General features: G+C 50.1%; 1 protein-coding gene across 1 annotated transcript in view; it reads left to right on the top strand.

Annotated features, from left to right (window-relative positions):
- The window catches only part of Dchs1 (dachsous cadherin-related 1), a 33,163-nt gene that overhangs the window by 11,862 nt on the left and 3,277 nt on the right, over positions 1-18,024 (top strand). Inside the window, exons 2-20 of the mRNA XM_051192564.1 lie at positions 1,945-3,843; positions 8,606-8,794; positions 8,887-9,118; positions 9,253-9,489; positions 9,719-10,744; positions 10,949-11,142; positions 11,345-11,441; positions 11,543-11,700; positions 11,889-12,750; positions 12,841-13,080; positions 13,202-13,327; positions 13,828-14,037; positions 15,034-15,912; positions 16,031-16,144; positions 16,283-16,494; positions 16,583-16,737; positions 16,933-17,063; positions 17,147-17,430; positions 17,755-17,893. Of these exons, the coding sequence (XP_051048521.1) occupies positions 2,059-3,843; positions 8,606-8,794; positions 8,887-9,118; positions 9,253-9,489; positions 9,719-10,744; positions 10,949-11,142; positions 11,345-11,441; positions 11,543-11,700; positions 11,889-12,750; positions 12,841-13,080; positions 13,202-13,327; positions 13,828-14,037; positions 15,034-15,912; positions 16,031-16,144; positions 16,283-16,494; positions 16,583-16,737; positions 16,933-17,063; positions 17,147-17,430; positions 17,755-17,893 (7,270 nt within the window). The 5' untranslated portion in view covers positions 1,945-2,058. The remainder of the gene's footprint in view (positions 1-1,944; positions 3,844-8,605; positions 8,795-8,886; positions 9,119-9,252; positions 9,490-9,718; positions 10,745-10,948; positions 11,143-11,344; positions 11,442-11,542; positions 11,701-11,888; positions 12,751-12,840; positions 13,081-13,201; positions 13,328-13,827; positions 14,038-15,033; positions 15,913-16,030; positions 16,145-16,282; positions 16,495-16,582; positions 16,738-16,932; positions 17,064-17,146; positions 17,431-17,754; positions 17,894-18,024) is intronic.

Here is an 18,024-nt window from a genome sequence, read left to right as displayed (position 1 = left end):
AACAACAAAGTAGAAATTAAGACTGAAGATAGGCAAAAAACAAAAACCAACAAATCAACCAACCAATCAAACAAACAACCCCCCCCCAAAAAAAAACAAAGAGAAATTCTAGATTTCTGGCTTTGAGGCATGGATGGATGGTGGTGCTGTTCACGGGAAAGAAAATAGAGGTGAAAAATCAGTCTGACGTGATGGCTAGGGGTATGGTAAGTACAATATCTCCAGAGCTGGATATTAGGAAACTACTGACAAATAGATTAGACATGAAAATGATTGGTACAGTTGAATCAAAAGCGTAAGAGTGGGGAAAGGTGCCCAGGCAGACTATGAGGATGGCAAAAGATAGCCTAGGATGGAGTTCTGAAAGACACTGACTTTGAAGGGATGGACAGAGAAGAAGAGCTTTTGAAGGAACCTGAGAAGTGGACAGGGGAAAGTGTGGACCGAAACAGTGGTAAAGCCAGGGCGGAGTGGACTTAAGGAAATTAGTGGTCAGTGAGCAGGATGGTACAGCAGGAGAGATGTTTCAGGGAAGGAAGCCTCTAGGAGCAAGGGAGGTGGACAGCAACACAGAGGGCCAATGAAGGAAGCAACTTCACAGGGAGGGGTAATGTGACTGTCCTCCTTCCCTCCTGCAGCTGCCTCCCGTCAGCTTCTGCTCCACCTCACCCCTGATTCTACTCATGCTAGTCACCAAAAGACTCCCTTCTTGAACTTTAGCTACGTCTGAAACCCTCGTTCCTTATGGTTCCCATAACACCTCCCCTCTTTGCCTTTATTTCTCAGAGTCTGACACCTAAGGACACTTTGTACAAGTGGTCATTTCCACCAGAAATTTGCCCATCATCCTTGATATCTCTATTCCCTCATCCCCTGCCTTCAAGCAGTCATCAAGCCCTGCCCATTCTACCCCAGTCCCTTCCCCACTCACTTACCCATTACTCCTCATTTTTATTGCTGACATGCATCCAAATCAGCATGGAAACTGCCACCCCTAATCCTCTTCCCTGCCCTGCCTGCATGTCCTTGTTTTGTGTGTAAGTCATTGTGGCACTTGTTGAAATGCTTCAATGACTTCCTTTTGCCCTTAGGATAAAGTCAAAATCTTCAGTATGCTGTGTGTGAGCCCCTGCCCTTTATATACTCTCTGCACCAACATTACACCTCACAGACAATGTATCCCAACTATTCCCCGACATTCTCCACCCTTCTGCTAGTGTGGACTCTAATCCCTTCTAAATTCTGTTTACTCCTGTCTCTCACCTCTGCCCACCATTGTGTACCTAACACCTACTAATCATTTGGCTCTTGACCGGAATGTTACTTCCTCAGAATAGCTCCCTGTGCCTCTGTTGAACCCCTCACATCCTCTTCTGCTTCCAAGCATTCTTCATAACTCTTTTGTATTTGTGACTAACTGTTCAAATCCTAGTTATAAGCTCCATGAAACCAGGACCTGTTTTCTTTTTCCACTGTAGTTGGAACTCGTATCTTGTAGATTAGAGAGTGTAGAAGGGCTGAAGGACACTAGATGTTTAAATACTGGTACAAGTCGAGCAGAGAGGAAAGGACAATTTAAGCATGGTTACCACATATCTGGCTATTGAGGATAGAAAAGGGGTATTAGTCCTGGGTGAAAAAAAAAAAGTAAGAAAAATCAGTTGTTTTAAGTTTAGAAATAGAAGAAGAAAGTTTGCAGGCATTCGGACCTGAAAAATAGGAGATAGAATACTCTGCTTAAAGAAGAGGTTTAGGCACTTGCCAGGGGGCAGACTGGAGGAGACTCAGGGGAATCCCAAAGTACAGATTCCCCAGGGGGACTAGAAGTGGATGAGCTCCAGGCCCTGCTGTTACTGAGCGCATCTGAGACTTGCCTGATTCCTGGTCTCTCTGACTTCTTAATCCTTCCCCTGTAGTGACCCTTTCCCTCTGCTTTTCTCTTAGGTCAGGGAGCCTGAACTGCAGCTAGAGCCCAAGTTGGATCTGATCCAAATCCTGAAATCAGACTGGGCTAGGAGTCTGGTCTGGAGCTAGAGCTCCAGCTGGACTGCCCCTGCCATGCAGAAGGTGCTGGGTGTTGAACTCTCCTGCCCTGGCATGAAGAGCTTCAGGACTCTCCTCCTGCTGCCACTGTTGGCACTGTTGGGGGCTAGAGTGCCAGGAACCTGGGGTCAAGCTGGGAGCCTGGACCTACAGATAGATGAGGAGCAACCAGCAGGCACACTGATTGGAGACATCAGCGCAGGGCTTCCACCAGGCACAGCACCTCCTCCCATGTACTTCATCTCTGCCCAGGAAGGCAGTGGTGTAGGCACAGATCTCGCTATTGATGAGCACAGTGGGGTGGTCCGTACAGCTCGTGTCCTGGACCGTGAGCGAAGAGACCGTTATCGCTTCACTGCCGTCACTCCTGATGGTGCCACCGTAGAAGTTACAGTGCGTGTGGCTGATATCAATGACCATGCACCAGCTTTCCCTCAGTCTCGGGCTGTCCTGCAGATACCTGAACATACAGCTCTTGGTACACGCTACCCACTGGAGCCAGCTCGCGATGCAGATGCTGGCCGCCTAGGGACCCAAGGCTATGCACTATCTGGTGATGGGGCTGGAGAGACCTTCAGGCTGGAGATGCGACCTGGTCCTAATGGAGCTCCAGTGCCTGAGTTGATAGTTGCTGGAGACCTTGACCGAGAGAACCGTTCACACTACATGTTGCAGTTAGAGGCCTACGATGGTGGCTCGCCTCCTCGGAGAGCCCAGGCCCTGCTGGATGTGACTCTGCTGGATATCAATGACCATGCCCCAGCTTTCAATCAAAGCCGATACCATGCTGTGGTATCTGAGAGTCTGGCCCCTGGCAGTCCTGTCTTGCAAGTGTTTGCATCTGATGCTGATGCTGGTGCCAATGGAGCCGTGACTTATGAGATCAACAGGAGACAGAGTGAAGGTGATGGACCCTTCTCCATTGATTCACACACAGGGCTTCTGAGACTGGAGCGCCCATTGGACTTTGAACAAAGGCGAGTCCATGAACTGGTGGTACAGGCACGGGATGGTGGGGCTCACCCAGAGCTGGGTTCAGCGTTTGTGACAGTGCATGTGCGAGATGCCAATGACAATCAGCCCTCCATGACTGTCATCTTCCTAAGTGCTGATGGCTCCCCGCGAGTGTCTGAGGCTGCCCCCCCTGGACAGCTTGTTGCTCGAATCTCTGTGTCAGATCCAGATGATGGTGACTTTGCTCACGTCAATGTGTCCCTGGAGGGTGGAGAGGGACACTTTGCCCTGAGTACCCAAGACAGTGTCATCTACCTGGTGTGTGTGGCTCGGAGACTGGATCGGGAGGAGAGAGATGTTTATAACTTACGAGTCACAGCCACGGACTCGGGCTCACCACCACTGAGGGCAGAAGCTGCCTTTGTGCTACATGTAACTGATGTTAATGATAATGCACCTGTTTTTGACCATCAGCTCTACCGACCTGAACCTCTGCCTGAAGTTGCATTGCCTGGCAGCTTCGTTGTACGGGTAACTGCCCGGGACCCTGACCAAGGAACCAATGGTCAGGTCACCTATAGTCTGGCTCCTGGCACTCACACTCACTGGTTCTCCATTGATCCCACCTCAGGCATCATCACCACAGCTGCCACACTGGACTATGAACTAGAACCTCAGCCACAGCTCATTGTACTGGCCACAGATGGAGGCCTGCCCCCTTTAGTCTCCTCTGCCACAGTTAGTGTGGCCTTACAAGATGTGAATGACAATGAGCCCCAGTTCCAGAGGACTTTCTACAATGCCTCACTGCCTGAAGGAACCCAGCCTGGAACCTGTTTCCTGCAGGTGGGTAGGCCCTGCCCACAGAATATGGGCAAGAGTTTGTCTGAGGACCAGAGAGGACCTCAGAGCAGGAACTTAGCTTTGCAACTATTGACAGTGACTTAAGCCAGGGATTTAGTCCTGTTCTCTGAGCTCTAAGTCTGTGCAGATGGTGTAATGAGATGAGGGTAGGATGCTAGAGCTGAAACCAGTAAGTAATACTGGCAGCTGAGGAAATTAAGATGGGATATGGAAAAAAGGTATCATGTTGTTTTAGGAGATGCTCTGCAAAGTTGCAAAGCTACAGAGACGGAGTTTTTGTACTCCCATATGGCTCCTATTTCTCAAGGGATAGGTTGGCTTAGTTCAATGTTAGGCTCTGCTGGAAGAAATCTCCATCCCTTCCCTTGCATGGAAGTCTTGATGAGATACACAGACTCAAGGTCAAAGATGAGAAATAATAACGATTTAGTAAGATCCTCATGTGCAGAGAAAGAAGGCCTTTCAGAGGAAGAGGAGAGAGATGGGGGGGGGGGGCATGAGCTTAATGATGTAGGTCCGAGGCCATGTTGCAGAAATCTTTGGCCACTGTAAGCCCAGCAATGTGCTCAGAGTAGAGAACAAGGAAAAGAGATTCCTGTTCTCAGGCAGGACCTAGTCTAGATAAGGAGACACATCAATAAGGAAGTGCTTTAAGTCCAGAGGAGGGACCCAGGAGACCTAACGATACTTTGCTAAATGAATACTGTGTGAGGTGTGGACACAGACATCCAGCCTATAGAAAGCTATTTAATAACCACCAGGATGTTTAGACTATACTGTCCAGGCTGGCCTCAGTTATACAGATGAAAAGGACTTGTTGGGGGGGAAAAAGACAAATTAGTTAACAGGCTAGATTGCAGGCTTTGACTTTTTCTTAAAAACCACAGGAAGGCCAGCTTGTCTTTTGGAAAGATGGCTTTGGGACACCATGAAGTATAGCTGCAAGTGAGAAGACTGGGGTCAGGGAGGTCTCTTAAGAGACCAATGCTTGATGTATGGCCAACTCAAGTATCTTCTCAGGGGCTGTCTGCTGGCCCAGACTTCTAGGCTAGTGCCTAGGTCTGGATGATCTCTTGCCTTCTGGCCAGATCCTGGATGTTTGCCTGCCTGCTGCTGTCTGGCTCCCACCGCCCACTCTCACATGTGTATACTCTTTTGGCCAGGACCAGTGGATTATTGCTTCCAAACTTTTCCTCTCCCTGCAAGTTCCTGAAGCACAAGATCAACTGTCCAGGTGGTTTCCTGAAGTTTTTGCTCTTAGAGACAATGAAGGAAAGATTAAAATGCCCACTGGGAGTTCATAACTGTTACAAAGTCTTAACACTTGATTTATTCTATGTACATTTATTAAATATCCACCACATATGCCAGTCACTGTAATAGGGATACAGAATATAGTAATGAATAAATCCAAATTGAATAAGTCTTAATTTGCAAAGAGACGGGTTATTGTAATAAGAAAACTTCCATGATGGGGTAATAGGCACTACGGATGGTTTCCCAAAGCATGGGAACATTTGAGTTAAAACCTAAAGAATAAAAGGGACTTTAAGGGGTGATCAGACAGGTGAAAGGCTCAAAGATAGGTGACACCTGTGAGGATTGATAGAACCTGACTTATTTGAGGGGCTCCTAGTCGTTCAGTATTGCTGGAGCTTGAGATGTGGGAAGAGAAGATAAGACTATGTGGAAAGGTGACCTAGTGAAGAGCACACATCAAGCCAAGGAACTTGTTTTTCCTATGTGAAATAGTGAAGCTTTTTTTAAAAAGTACAGGAGTAAAATGATCAAATTTGTCTCTCAACTGTCGTCAGTCTAGGCTAGTGGTTTACAGCTGGAGGCAGTTTTACCTTCCAGAGGAGACATTCAGCAATAATTAGAGATTTTGAATTGTTATAAGCGATGAGATGCTCCCAGTATCCAGTGGGGTAGAGGCCCAGGATGCTGTTAACCATGATATAAAGCATACAATAGCTTCCAGACTTAAAAAAGAATCTGACCTAAATTGTCATAAGTATCAAGGTTGAGAACCCTTAATTTAGAATTGGAGGTTGGAGGGTCAGACACCCATAAGAAAGGAGTTAGAATAGTTCAAGGGAAAATGGCTCACTATAAGGGCAACATGAAGACTTATTGAATCCCTGACTGATTGATATACCAGGCAAGAGAAAGGGTAGAATTAACTTCTGGCTTGAGTGAGTGGATGGAAGAGTCAGCAAGTTTGAAAGGATCATGGGTTTAGTATTGGACAGTTTAGATTTAAGATCACTGTGGGACATCCAGATGGAGATGTTGAACAGGCATCTGGATGTACAAGTTTTCAGCCTAGGGGAATGGTCCCTTAAGCTTAAAGCTTACTGGAGATGGTTCCTGAGGCTGGGAAAGTGAACGAGGCCTGTAGGGTGAAAAGAGGCCAAGGAAAGAGTCCAGGGAACAGGGTGAATAAAAGCAGCCGGAGCACAGTAAGTGGAGAAGGGCGGGTGGTGAGGCTGAATCAATAGAAGGAAAAGCTGATTATGATAGTAGTGAGAACTCAGAGCAGGGGCTGCACACAGGAAGGGTGTCAGGATGGAAAGATACAGTAAGTTCAGAGTCTGGCAGGAATGTTAGAAGTCATAAAGGGGTCTTTCTTTTGTCCTTGAAATGGTGTATGTGATGCTTGAGGCTTCTTACAGCATTGAAGCAGCACGGGAGAAAGAGCTGAGAACCTGCTGAAAACAGTCTGTGTGTGCAGAGAAACCTCTGAGCAGGGGGGGGGGGTGTCAGGAAATTCACTTCTGCCCTGGTCATTTCCAGTCAAAGGCCCCTATGCCTTTTGGGGGGTCACTTCCTGACAACTTCCCCTTACCACTGTTTATTGCTTTCTTCCTGCAACAGAGTCAGAGGGCAGAGGTGTTTAACAGCTCCTGAAGGCAGCTGCAGCTGTGCTGCTGTCTGTGGGGATAGATGCACAGGGGAAGTCCGTCTCCTGGGATATCCGGGCCCACAGCCACCGTAAAGAGCTGGAGCAGGAGCTGTTTCCAGGGTTTGGCCATGGCAGGGTCTTAATGTCTCTCAGGAGGATAAACAATGGCACAGATCATTTCTGTCAAGAGCCTGGGCAACAATCAGAAATCCTTGGCCAGCTTTCTTTCTGAGCACATTTTCTGGCTGAGAAGGGGAACTCTGCAGCTTCCTCTTGCAGCATATCATGACCCCGAGGTCTCTCTACCCACAAAGAGCACTTTGTCACAGCCTGCAGCAGTCAGCCACCAGCTAACCCACTATGGAGGGCCTAGTGTGCACCCAGTATGTAAAACTGAGAGTGAAAGAAAGTTTTGTTACAAAGCAGGGTGATCAGATGCCTTTTCACTCAGTGTACAAGTATGCACAGAGCATGTACTGCGGACCTGGCCCTGTCCTAGGCTAATGTACATGAGTCACATCCAGAAACCACAGAGCAGACCCTATAGCGATCAGATTCGACTGTGTAATGAACATTACAGTAAAGATTAGACAGATAAACTGGGATTAGTGGCACACTTGCAATCCTAGCACTTAGGAGGGTGAGGCAGGAGGATCATGAATTTAAGGCCAGTCTAAGCTGCATAGTGAGATTCCCTTCTCAAAACAAAACAAGGCTCCCTGCATACAAGGTTAGACTTAAGATATCTAATAACTATTCAGTAACCAATTCTCTGCTTGAGGTGATTAGGAGACTTGGTGAGGATAGTAGCTTCCTGGAGTCCTCTGAAATTTGAGGTTGCTGCCCTGAGTACTCTACTTTGTAGTTGGTCCTTAGTATATGCAGATTTCATCTCTCTGTAAAATTTATTTGTAACCTCAGACATGTGCAGAGATGAGTTGCCTAATATGTAGGTTCCCCAGCTTGAGGTTGAAACAAGTGACATTTTGCTTGTTGTCTTAGTTGTTCTGTGACCACTCGTCCTTTCTGAGCTCTATTTTGGTGACACATTTTGTTGATTTTGTGCTTCCTATTAGTGATTTTGCTGTTTAAAACAATCCCCAAGGAGAACAGTACAGCTCTGCCAAGTGCAGTAGAAGGCTGCAATATGCCTTTTATAATAAAATACATGTACAGGGCAGTGGTGGCACGTGTCTTTAATCCCAGCACTTGGGAGGCAAGGCAAACAGATCTCTGTGAGTTTGAGATCAGCCTGGTATACAGAGTAAGTTTCAGGACAGACTCCAGAGCTACACAGAGAAACCCTGTCTCGAAAAATATATATATAATAACAACAACAACAACAGTAATCACATACATTAGATAAGTTTGGTCAGACAGGAGTCGTAGTATCTAAGTATCCCATGGCTGAATCTTTATGGTGTTGTGTCTGTGAAGTCAATGTTACTGAATGGACACTATATATTAAAGTGCCTTCAAGCACACATCAAACAAGGTTACATATTGATGTCTGCAGCTGTGCTGCTGCCCACAGGGATTCATGCAGGAGAAAGTCTGTCTCCTGGGATATCTGGGCCCACAGCCACAGTAAAGAGCTGTTTCCAAGGTTCAGCCTTGGCAGGGTCTTATTTGACATTTAACAAACAACAATTGTAACCAGAGTCTCCTGGGAACCTAAATGGTGGGATCTGCCTAGGGTTGGGTTTTCGTCCATGTTCTAGTCTTGTGTGTGTGCACCATCCAGGGTCTTTGGGCACCAGCAGTGCTTTCTAAACTTCATCTAGCTCTGACTCTTCTGACCAGCAAGACAGGGCATCACTTACCCCAGTTTCTCCCCAGGTGACAGCCACAGATGCTGACAGTGGTCCATTTGGCCTCCTCTCCTATTCCTTGGGTGCTGGGATTGGAGCTTCTGGATCTCCCCCATTCCGCATTGATGCCCACAGTGGTGATGTATGCACCACCCGGACCCTGGACCGTGACCAGGGGCCATCAAGCTTTGACTTCACAGTGACAGCTGTCGATGGGGTAAGTAAATGGGCCTTGGCCCGGGATATTGGGATAAAGTTCTCACCAAGGCTAGACAAGGCCTACTGACTGATGTTTACATGTTTCAACAGGGAAGCCTCAAGTCCATAGTATATGTGAAGGTGTTTGTGGCTGATGAGAATGACAACCCACCTCAGTTCTATCCTCGAGAGTATGCTGCCAGTCTGAGTGCTCAGAGTACACCAGGCACAGCTGTGCTGAGGGTGCATGCCCATGACCCTGACCAAGGGCCCCATGGGAGACTCTCCTACCACATTCTGACTGGCAATAGTCCCCCACTCTTTGCATTGGATGCACACTCAGGTGAGGACTCTCTCATCACCAGGGCCTGCTATCAGCCCCATCTCCTCACCTGCCTAAATGATATATTGTCTCCTCTTTCCAGGACCTTTCTCGATTCTTTCCCTCATCTACTTTTGCTTCTCTTCCTTCTCCAGGGCTGTTGACAGTAGCCTGGCCCTTGGCCAGGCGGGCTAATTCTGTGGTGCAGCTGGAGATTGGGGCTCAGGATGGAGGTGGCCTGCAAGCAGAACCCATTGCCAGAGTCAACATCAGCATTGTGCCTGGCACCCCCACACCACCTATATTTGAACAACTACAGTATGTTTTTTCAGTGCCAGAGGATGTGGCACCAGGCACCAGTGTGGGCATAGTCCAGGCACACAACCCACCAGGTATCAGATACTCCAGTACAGTCTCCCAGTCCCATCTCAGAGCAGCACAACACTGGGAGCGCTAATACAGAACGATGTGGCACACGAATACCATTCTAATACCAACCAATTTCCCTGCCAACACCTGCCCCTCTCCTAATACTCTGTAAAATACAAACATGGGGACTGTCTTCCTTAGGATTAAGAGATGACCCCACCTCTTTCCTGATGATTCTCTCTTTCTCCCTAGGTCGCTTAGGGCCCGTGACCCTCGCCCTATCAGGTGGGGACCCCCAAGGACTCTTCTCCCTCGATTCACCTTCAGGGCTATTAAAAACACTTCGCCCTCTGGACCGGGAGCTTCTGGGACCTGTCCTAGAGCTAGAAATTCGAGCAGGAAGTGGAATCCCCCCAGCTTTTGCTGTGGCTCGGGTCCGTGTGCTGCTGGATGATGTAAATGACAACTCTCCTGCCTTCCCTGCCCCTGAAGACACTGTATTACTGCCGCAAAACACCGCTCCAGGGACTCCCATCTATACACTGCGTGCTCTAGACCCTGACTCAGGTGCTAACAGTCGAGTCACCTTTAGTCTACTTGCGGGAGGTGATGGAGTGTTCACTGTGGACCCTATCACAGGCCATGTCCGGCTTATGGGACCTCTGGGACCTCCAGGGGGACCAGCCCATGAGTTGGAGGTGGAGGCCCGGGATGGAGGCTCCCCACCACGCACCAACCACTTTCGACTTCGTGTGGTAATACAGGACTTGGGAATCCATGGGCTGGCTCCACGGTTTGACAGTCCTACCTACCGTGTAGACTTGCCCTCAGGCACTACCACTGGAACTCAGATCTTGCAAGTTCGGGCCCAGGCACCAGATGGGAGCCCTGTTACTTATCATCTTGCAGCAGATGGGGCCAGTAACCCCTTTGGCTTGGAGCCACAGAGTGGGTGGCTATGGGTACGGGCAGCCCTGGACCGTGAGTCCCAGGAGTTATACACATTGAAGGTGATGGCTGTATCTGGTTCCAAGGCTGAATTGGGGCAACAGACAGGCACAGCCACTGTGAGGGTCAGCATCCTCAACCAAAATGACCACAGTCCCCGCTTGTCTGAAGAGCCCACCTTCCTGGCTGTAGCAGAGAATCAACCCCCAGGGACCAGTGTAGGCAGAGTCTTTGCCACTGACAGAGATTCAGGATCCAATGGGCGTCTGACCTACAGCCTTCGACAGCTGTCAGAAGACAGCAAGGCCTTTCGCATCCACCCCCAGACTGGTAAGCACTAAACCTCATAGCCTCATCTCTAGACTGACAAATACCCAGACAAGATCCCCAACCCGGATCTTGGCTATAAGCATCAGGATTCAGCCTGGAGTTTGGCCCTGGCACTTGCCCACATTTCCCAGCCACAGCTTATCTGTAGTTCCCAGGCTCTGAATCCTTAAGCATCACATCACAAAACTCCTTCTCCACTTTCAGGAGAAGTAACTACACTCCAAAGCCTAGACCGGGAACAGCAGAGCAGCTTCCAGCTCCTGGTGCATGTGCAGGATGGAGGGAGTCCGCCTCGAAGCACCACAGGCACTGTGCATGTTGCAGTGCTCGACCTCAATGACAACAGTCCTACCTTCCTGCAGGCTTCAGGGGCTGCTGGTGGGGGCCTCCCTGTACAGGTGAGTAAAGTGTCAGGAACACATTCTGAAGAAGGATAAGAGAGATGGGGAGGGTCTCCCGATAGAGCTGTGAGTACAGGTAAGAGAGACTACCTCCTAGAACAGGTGTAAGACAAAAGGAAGACGTAGGTGAATGGAAACCAATTCTGGGTTATTTAAAGCATTGGAAGGAGACAACTGTAGGTGAGTTGTGTCCCCACAGGTACCAGACCGTGTGCCTCCAGGGACACTGGTGACTACTCTGCAGGCCAAAGATCCAGATGAGGGGGAGAACGGAACCATCCTGTACACCCTAACTGGTATGAGGGCAGGGAGGAGGGAGCCTAGGGAGTGATCAGGGCTCTCATGGCCTGTCTTGCTCTGGTTGCCAAAACTTCATCCTTCCTCTGCTTGTCCCCAGGTCCTGGCTCTGAGCTCTTCTCTCTGCATCCTCACACGGGGGAGCTGCACACTGCAGCATCCCTGGTTAGAGCAGAGCGGCCCCACTATGTGCTAACTCTGAGCGCTCACGACCAAGGCAGCCCCCCTCGAAGTGCCAGCCTCCAACTGCTGGTGCAGGTATGACTGCCTTTCCTAAAGCCCCCTGGTCTGGCCCTCTAGGTCCCCTCCTGTAGATCAGCTTCTTGAGATCCTTGGACTGTTTGTCAGTCCACTCTGACTAACCTTCCCTACTACCCAAGAAGCCAGCACAGACCCTCTTTTACACAGATCCTCCTGATTCAGTTTTCCCGCTCTGGTGCGCATAGGTGCTTCCCTCCACCCGCACGGTGGAGTCACCGGATCTCACAGAACCTGACTCAGCAGCAACAGTGCCTATAGTCCTGACGGTGACAGCAGCTGAAGGACTTCGACCTGGATCCCTGTTGGGTTCGGTGGCCCCACAGGAGACAGCCAGTGTAGGCGCACTCACCTACACTCTGGTGGGTGGCGCCGACCCCGAGGGTACTTTTGCCCTGGACTCAGTCTCAGGTCGCTTATACCTGGCTCGTCCCTTGGACTTCGAGGCCGGGCCGGCCTGGCGCGCGCTCACGGTGCGCGCCGAGGGGCCCGGAGGCGCAGGCGCACGGCTGTTAAGAGTGCAGGTGCGCGTGCAGGACGAGAACGAGCATGCTCCCTCTTTCTCTCGCGACCCCCTGGCACTTGCGCTACCCGAGAACCCCGAGCCCGGAGCCACGCTGTACACTTTCCGCGCATCGGACGCGGATGGCCCAGGTCCCAACAGCGATGTACGATACCGCCTGTTGCGGCAGGAGCCCCCAGTGCCTGCCCTGCGCTTGGACGCGCGCACAGGGGCGCTCAGCGCTCCTCGCGGCCTGGATCGGGAGACAACACCCGCGTTGCTGCTGCTCGTGGAAGCTACTGATCGGCCAGCTAATGCCAGCCGCCGCCGGGCAGCTCGCGTTTCGGCGCGCGTCTTTGTCACGGATGAAAACGACAACGCACCAGTCTTTGCCTCCCCATCACGGGTGCGCCTTCCAGAGGATCAGCCTCCCGGGCCCGCGGCGCTGCACGTGGTAGCCCGGGATCCAGACCTGGGGGAGGCAGCCCGCGTGTCCTATCGCCTTGCTGCTGGAGGGGACGGCCACTTCCGGCTACACGCTACCACTGGTGAGAATTGGGCTCTGGATGGGAGGGGTGGAGGGTACTGAAATACAAGGAATACTGAAGTTGGCTACCAACCACCTTACTGCTGCCTAGGAGCGCTGTCCTTGGTGCGGCCTCTGGACCGTGAACAGCGAGCTGAGCATGTACTGACAGTGGTGGCCTTGGACCATGGCTCCCCGCCACGTTCATCCACTCAACTCCTGACTGTCAGTGTTGTTGACATCAACGACGAGGCACCCACTTTTCCTCACCAGGAGTATAGTGTCCTCCTTCGTGAGAACAGTCCGCCTGGCACTTCTCTGCTGACTCTGAAGGCAACTGACCCTGATCTTGGTAAGATTTGTACGAATGGATTGTGGGAGGGATGGAGTTGGGAGTGAATTGTTAGAGGGATGGAGCAAGGCAATAAAAAATATACTTTCATCTGATTATCCTCCATGCTACCTCTCCTTAGGGGTCAATGGGCAAGTGACTTATGGGGGTATCTCTGGTGAGAGCTTCTCTCTGGACCCAAACACTGGAGTTCTCACGACTCTGAGGGCCCTGGATCGGGAGGAACAGGAGGAGATCAACTTGACAGGTACACTGACAGGACCTCAAAAAGCTAGAGATGGTGGATACAGCATAGCTCCTGTTACATTTTGGGAGCTTCAAGGTAGTGTAAGATGAACTAACATCTAGCCTGTCATCACTAATTTTCCAGTACATACTGTCACCACCTTTTACACCTCCTTCGATTATACTGTAGCCACTAAGCAGAGGAGCATATTGATATCAGCAGAGAGATTAAGTGACCTGCTCAAGCTAACAATTTGGAAGTGGCAGGACTGAGAGAGAGTTCATTTTGGTCTTTGATACCTAATTTATTGTTGTTTCTTTCACATCACCACTAACTGAAGCTAGTCGCATATAGTCAGCATGGGACATAGAAGAGAGTTTTCTGACAAATGTGTTATGTATGCCCTTGTGTTGTGAGATAGACATTTTCTGCTTTGTATGTGTACCTGGTGGACATGTGTATGGATTTATCCATGGCATGAGGTAGGGTAGATCTTGTTTGTTGATTGTCTTTCTCCACAGTATATGCCCGGGACAGAGGCTCGCCACCCCTGTTAACTCATGCTGTAGTTCGAGTGACTGTGGAAGATGAGAATGACCATACTCCAACCTTTGGGAATACCCACCTCTCCCTGGAAGTGCCTGAAGGCCAGGACCCCCAAACGCTTACCACCCTACGGGCCTCTGATCCAGACAAGGGGCTCAACGGACAGCTACAGTACCGCATTCTGGGTGAGAGGTGTTCAGAGCCACAGGCCAGCACCTACTTGCTCGGTTCTCACTACTTCTTGTCAGATTATGCCAATGTTTTTGTGTAGCTTTTCCTTTCTTGAGTCTTCTATTTCTTTCCTGACGATCAGTATATTTAAGTTACTTCTTCTAGCATCTCCAGTTCTTTATCTGTCTCTACACCTACTTTCTTTATCCTATTTCTTTTCTTGTCTCTCCACAGAGTTAGCTGTTCTCAAACCTTTTGGTCTTAGGGACTCTTAAAATTTGGTTCTATGTGATAGGGTATCAACTATGCTGTCCAGGCTATCTTGAACTCATGATTGTCCAGTTTCAGGCTCCAGAGTAGCTGGGATTATAGCTCCTAAGTTTTGAGAACCCCAAAAAGTTTGTAGGTAACATGTTAAAAACCAGTATTTGCTGTGTTTCATACTAAAACTTACAAAAAATTAAATATCATAGGGGAACAAACAATTAAGGACGTTGCTTGCTATTTCTGCATAGGCATAAGGAAATGTTAGGGTTTCTAACAAATTGTTGAGCGGTATTGAGATTTCAATGATTTAAATGTAACTAAAGGTCACCAGGATAAATTGAATCTCTGAAAAATACACCTACCCCCACCCCCCTTACCTAGCATATTCTGGAAAACACAGAACACAAACACATGTTCTGTTAACCAAATAGTAATGTCATACAGCATCCACAAACCCCACTTTACATTTGTGAAATAATGAGAATGAGAAGACTTGTGTTTTAGGAAAATACTTTCAATATATGAAAAGGGTCTTGAGGGACTCAGGAGTCCCAAGACCACACTCTATGTGCTCCATAATATTCTTCTTTGCCCGTGGCGTTTCTCTTTTCTCTTTGCCTTTGTGTTTCTTTGCCATTCTCCCAGTTCTTTTTTACTGCTTGTATTCTTGTTGTTAGCTAGAAGTTACCCCTCCCTACTCATGGGCTAACATGTACATGGTTGTGTGTGTATATTCTCTGCAGATGGCGACCCTTCAGGAGCCTTCACCCTAGATCTTACTTCTGGGGAGTTTGGCACCATGAGGCCACTAGACAGGGAGGTGGAGCCAGCATTCCAGCTGCAGATAGAGGCCAGGGATGGAGGCCAGCCAGCCCTCAGTGCCACCTTACTTGTGACAGTGACTGTGCTGGATGCCAATGACCATGCCCCAGCCTTTCCTGTGCCTGCTTATTCTGTGGAGGTATCTGAAGACGCACCTGCAGGGACCCTACTACTGCAACTACAGGCTCATGACCCAGACGATGGGGACAATGGCCATGTGATGTACTACCTGGGTGCAGGTACAGCAGGAGCCTTCCTACTGGAGCCTACCTCTGGAGAGCTGCGTACAGCTACTGCCTTGGACAGAGAACACTGTGCCAGCTATGCCTTTTCTGTGAGTGCAGTGGATGGTGCAGCTGCTGGGCCTCTGAGCACCACAGTACCAATCACCATCACAGTGCGTGACGTCAATGATCATGCACCTACTTTCCCCACCAGTCCTCTGCGCCTCCGCCTACCCCGCTCAGTTCCTAGCCTCAGTAGGCCATCCCTGGCCCTGGCCACACTTAGAGCTGAAGATCGTGATGCTGGTGCCAATGCCTCCATTCTATACCGGCTGGCAGGCACACCACCCCCTGGCACTACTGTGGACTCTTACACTGGTGAAATCCGTGTGGCTCGCTCTCCTGTAGCTCTGGGACCTCGAGATCGTGTCCTCTTCGTTGTGGCTACTGACCTCGGCCGACCGGCTCGCTCTGCCACTGGTGTGGTCATTGTTGGAATACAGGGAGAGTCTGAGCGTGGACCCCGCTTTCCCCGAGCTAGTAATGAGGCTGTACTCCGTGAAAATGCACCCCCAGGTGGGTCACCAGTTACATGTCCCATATTTGAACTCCTGGAGGGATTGGGGTTAGTCACTGACAATGTAGTGACCACAGTCCAGCCAATACCATGTTTCCTTTCTTGTCTTCCCTCCAGGAACTCCAGTCATCTCCCCAAAGGCTGTCCATTCAGGGGGCTCAAATGGACCAATCACCTATAGCATTCTCAGTGGGAATGAGAAAGGGATATTCTCCATCCAGCCTAGCACGGGTAAGTCCTGAAAGGAGAAAGGCTCCTGGAGGAGTAGGTTCTCTGGGCCAGAGGAGTTTGAGGGGAGGAGGAGTTGCCCTCAGAGGAGGCTCCAGAGCAAGGAAAGAAGATGTCACTGATGCAGCCTGTCTCCCATAGGAGCCATCACAGTTCGCTCAGCAGAGGGGCTTGACTTTGAGACAAGCCCAAGGCTACGACTGGTGCTCCAAGCAGAGAGTGGAGGAGCCTTTGCTTTCTCAGTGCTGACCCTGACCCTTCAAGACACCAATGACAACGCTCCCCGTTTCCTGCGGCCTCACTATGTGGCTTTCCTTCCAGAGTCCCGACCTTTGGAGGGGCCCCTGCTGCAGGTGTGGGGTGTGGTGGGAAGATAAGGGACAGGGCTGGTTAGACTTGTTTGTGGCCACACCAGTGCCAGCAATCTTCTACACTTACTAGGTGGAAGCGGATGACCTGGATCAAGGCTCTGGAGGACAGATTTCCTACAGTCTGGCTGCGTCCCAGCCAGCACGGGGTTTATTCCATGTAGACCCAGCTACAGGCACTATCACTACCACAGCTATCCTGGACCGGGAAATCTGGGCTGAAACACGGTGAGACCTGGCACCTGTGGGTCCAAGACCCCATCTTGAATCTGTATAGATTCAAGCCCTTTCTTGAATTTCTCTCACTCCATAGGCCACACCTCGAATTCCTCCAAAGCTGGGCTTTGTCCTGAATCCTCCTTGCCCTTCCCAGGGTTCATTCCTATCTCTTGGCCTTGCTCCCTGACTATGCTTTATATCTAGGCTGGTACTGATGGCCACAGACAGAGGAAGCCCAGCCCTGGTGGGCTCAGCTACCCTGACAGTGATGGTCATCGATACCAATGACAATCGCCCCACCATCCCCCAGCCTTGGGAGCTCCAAGTGTCAGAAGGTGAGGGCTGGGTAAAACAAGAGGTGTAAAGGGCACCTGTCTTGAGAAGAACACTGCAATCACCTTTCCTTCGTGTTTGGCAGATGCACTGTTGGGCTCAGAGATCGCACAGGTAACTGGGAATGATGTGGATTCTGGACCAGTGCTATGGTATGTGCTGAGCCCATCTGGGCCTCAGGATCCCTTCAGTATTGGCCGCTATGGAGGACGTGTCTCCCTGACGGGCCCCCTGGACTTTGAGCAATGTGACCGCTACCACCTACAGCTGCTGGCACATGATGGACCTCATGAGGGCCATGCCAACCTCACAGTGTTTGTGGAGGATGTCAATGACAATGCACCTACCTTCTCACAGAGCCTCTACCAGGTACCAGCTCTCTCTCTGGATGTCCCCATACCTGGGCCTGGGACTGTTCCTGTTGAAGCAATATAACAGAGGCAGAAGTGGCTAGAGTTGAGGTTAATGTGGAAATGGATGGGGAGCGTTCTATTTTAGGCCAGCTTTCCGAGTCCTGTGAACTGCATTCCTGTGAGAAGGGAGAAGGTGGGGAGTTCCTATTCCAATGCTAGGGAGTATAGTTCTACGCTGAACACCAAGTATAGTTAATGGAGCCAACTTCCAGCTCATAGGCTAAGGGGGCAGCAGCTCAGCTGGGAAGCTCGGCCTCCAATACTTTCTGTTACTCTTCAGGTGATGATGTTGGAACACACCCCACCAGGCAGTGCCATTCTCTCCGTCTCTGCCACTGACAGAGACTCTGGCGCCAATGGTCACATTTCCTACCATCTGGCTTCCCCTGCTGAGGGCTTCAGTGTTGACCCCAACAATGGTATGTCTTCCCTTTGTCACTGGCTATTGAGTTAGATTTGGCAATCAGTCCTAACATTTGCTACTTCATCATATCTCAACTCCTGCATCTCTGACCCAGGGAGGACATCCGCTGCCCCCTATCTTTAGGAA

This window comes from Phodopus roborovskii, unplaced genomic scaffold (genome assembly GCF_943737965.1).
Source record: "Phodopus roborovskii unplaced genomic scaffold, PHOROB, whole genome shotgun sequence".
Lineage (NCBI taxonomy): Eukaryota > Metazoa > Chordata > Mammalia > Rodentia > Cricetidae > Phodopus > Phodopus roborovskii.
The sequence above is the reverse complement of the archived record's forward strand: the minus strand, read 5'-3'. Positions and strand labels throughout refer to the sequence as shown.